Here is a 2,828-nt window from a genome sequence, read left to right on the forward strand (position 1 = left end):
GTTGCTGCAAGACAGGCATATGTAACGACGACTTAGCGCTCTTAAACGCGTGTGTCATTAAATACAGTCCTCCTGACAACAGGCCAGTGAAAAATCTAACAATCTACAGCAAAACCATCAATTATTATGGGCGTTATAACATACGTGTGCAGCTGGACGAAACATACACGTCGAACCCCCCCAGACGATTTAAATACCTGACGAAACATACACGTCAAACCACGGCAATGGGTTAATTTCCTCCTGAATCAGGTTTCAATTTGTCATCATTGTTCCCAAATATCTAAACTGTGCCACATTTTCAAAACATCTGTTTCCTATTTTTATGTCATGATTTTGCCCTGCATTTTGGTGACGAGACAGTAACATATACTTAGTTTTCTCTGTGTTTACTTCTAGACCAACCTCTTTACTTGCGTCAATTAAAGTTTGTGTGTTTTTCTTTATGGTATCTACATTATCACCCAGTAGATTCACATCATCGGCATAGGCCAACAGCTGATGTGTCCCGTTTAATTTCAGTCCCACCTGGTTTCCCTGGACGTTCCTAATGGCATATTCTAAAGCAGTGTTGAAAAGGAGTGGCAATAAACCAATAAAGTCAACACTATCATTGTTAAATTTCGCCCATTGGAGACTTACCTCAGTTTAGCATCCTAATTCAATCGGCCTCAAAGAAACTTCAATGGAGATTTCACTCTATAATGAACTATAAGCATTAAGGGGGGGTAACCATGGCCTACTTATCCCTGCATTCATCATTTTTCACCATTTACTACATTCAGTGACTGCATGGATCCTTCTGTCTGACGTGGAATTTTAAAGATTTCCAGATTTGAGTCTGCTAGTCTGATTGACTAAGTAGTGGCGTTGTTGGATGCACCCATGGGCCTAGTAACATGAAAAAGTCTCTTTCCTTTGTTTACTATATCTGCTTGTCAGTGCAACTTGACTGCATCCTTCTGGCTCCTATTTTGTTGTTTAATGTAGTTTTACACACTGCACCATTTTGTCACATCTTAGATATTTCTACCGGCAGCTGAAATTTCACACAGCAACATTCTTTGGTTGGTTCTATTACTGTGCAAATTTCAGGTCAGTTTTTAACATTGAGTAGTTTCCTTGATAGTTTTTGAAAGTGTTTACTTCCTTCCTAGTGCTGCCTGTTGGAGTTTTAACTAACTTCTTCCTGCTTTAACAGACTGCATGTATATGTATATAGTTGCATGTTAGTGACCAGACACAGGGTTTGGATTGCTAACTGGATTTACTGGACTCTTATAACTACAACTACAAAACATTACAATAGTCTGGCTAATATAAATATTTAACTAATTGCTACAGCAAAAGTTGTCTCAGTCAGTAGACATCGCATTGAGTTCTTCTGCTTCGGTGCTCCTTACTTGAAGGTAGCTGGCTTTCAACCAACTTCAAGCCAAAGTCAGAGTTAAGTTATGACCAATGGTCAGTTGGCCAGTCAGTCCTGCTGTCAAGCACCATCCTGGGGCCAAGAGCAGATTTTAGTTACTGTCAGACAGTTGCAGTTTTGTCAGTGCCTCACTTGTTCTCATTATGCAGCCTTGGCTACGACCACACAGAAAACATTGCCACCAATGGCTCCTCTATTGCTGCTTGTTTATTCATTGCCTAACAATGGCCTGCTTGTTTATGATGTAATAGCTTGTTTATTGTGCCACTGCCTAGTAAACAATGATGCCTCATGTTAAATTATTCCATCATGACACAATATTTATAATATTGTTTACAGTTGATCAAATAATTATCTTATATGAAATTACGTGAAACAAGTATTGTTTGGTAAAATATTGAGGTAAAATCTGGAATTCCACTCTGGATGACTAGATTTACAGGAGGTTCACATATATAAAGACATTCATTCTTTCATTTGCTTACAAAGACAGAAACTTACCTCATCCAGATATTTAAAACTGTTTGAAATACAAGAATACAGATCCTCAGCTTTGTTGTAGCTCTGACAGTCCAGCAAAAATTCATGAGTTAACTTCTCAGCCTGTTGCAAAACTTGTTTTCTGAATAATGTGTTCTAGAAAACAAACAAGCCACATAATTTTTTAAATGAATTGGTTCATATTCTTCAATGTGAGGCTTAAGACTCTCCTATAAAATTATGAACAACTTTCTAGTGCCATACGAGTATTTCTCAATATAAAAAAGCAGTCACGCTATATTTGAAGTGGAAGAACAGCAGAGATTTTGAAAATTCATACACAAGTGCCTGAAGTTGGAATGGCAGAATGTTATCTCAGCAGACTTACAACCATCTTTCAAAGAATAGACAAGAGTTTAAACTTAAATTCTGTGCAGTTATATCTGCCTTCAATAGTTTTTATGGGATGGAGATGTTTTAACACTTTGCGGACCAGACGCCTAGGCCTAGGCGTTTGGGTTTTAAACGTGGCAGACTGGTCACCTAGATTTATGCTTTTAGAACACGATAAGTTGCAACACGCTATACATCGCTCTGGCACCACTTACATTATACGCAACCACCTGCAAATGCGTGATAAGACTCTGGAATGTTTAGTTAGCAGTCAGTAACTTGACCTCGCTGTTTACTTAACCGACTATAAAGGAAAATGCTTTGCCTTCTTCAAGCTGTGTGTATCAGCCAGTAGGTAGTGGGGGAGAACGGATCAAGGACAAATTCTCCTCCGAAGACCTAGCTGACCTGACTTGTGAGACGCATAGCAATGGTGATTCAGAGAGCGGCAGTGACAGGGGAGAACAAAGAATTGTGGCCACAGACAGTAAAAGTGACAGTAGCTCCGACGATAATGCAGGTAATA

General features: G+C 39.0%; 1 protein-coding gene across 7 annotated transcripts in view; it reads right to left on the minus strand.

Moving 5' to 3' along the window:
• The window catches only part of LOC111869195 (prodigiosin synthesizing transferase PigC), an 86,952-nt gene that overhangs the window by 21,249 nt on the left and 62,875 nt on the right, over positions 1 to 2,828 (minus strand). For all 7 annotated transcript variants that reach the window (XM_023860496.2, XM_023860497.2, XM_023860492.2 and 4 more), the window contains one exon: positions 1,931 to 2,065. In XM_023860496.2, the coding sequence (XP_023716264.1) occupies positions 1,931 to 2,065 (135 nt within the window). The remainder of the gene's footprint in view (positions 1 to 1,930; positions 2,066 to 2,828) is intronic.

Source organism: Cryptotermes secundus, unplaced genomic scaffold, assembly GCF_002891405.2.
Source record: "Cryptotermes secundus unplaced genomic scaffold, Csec_1.0 scaffold1940, whole genome shotgun sequence".
In the NCBI taxonomy this organism is placed as follows: domain Eukaryota; kingdom Metazoa; phylum Arthropoda; class Insecta; order Blattodea; family Kalotermitidae; genus Cryptotermes; species Cryptotermes secundus.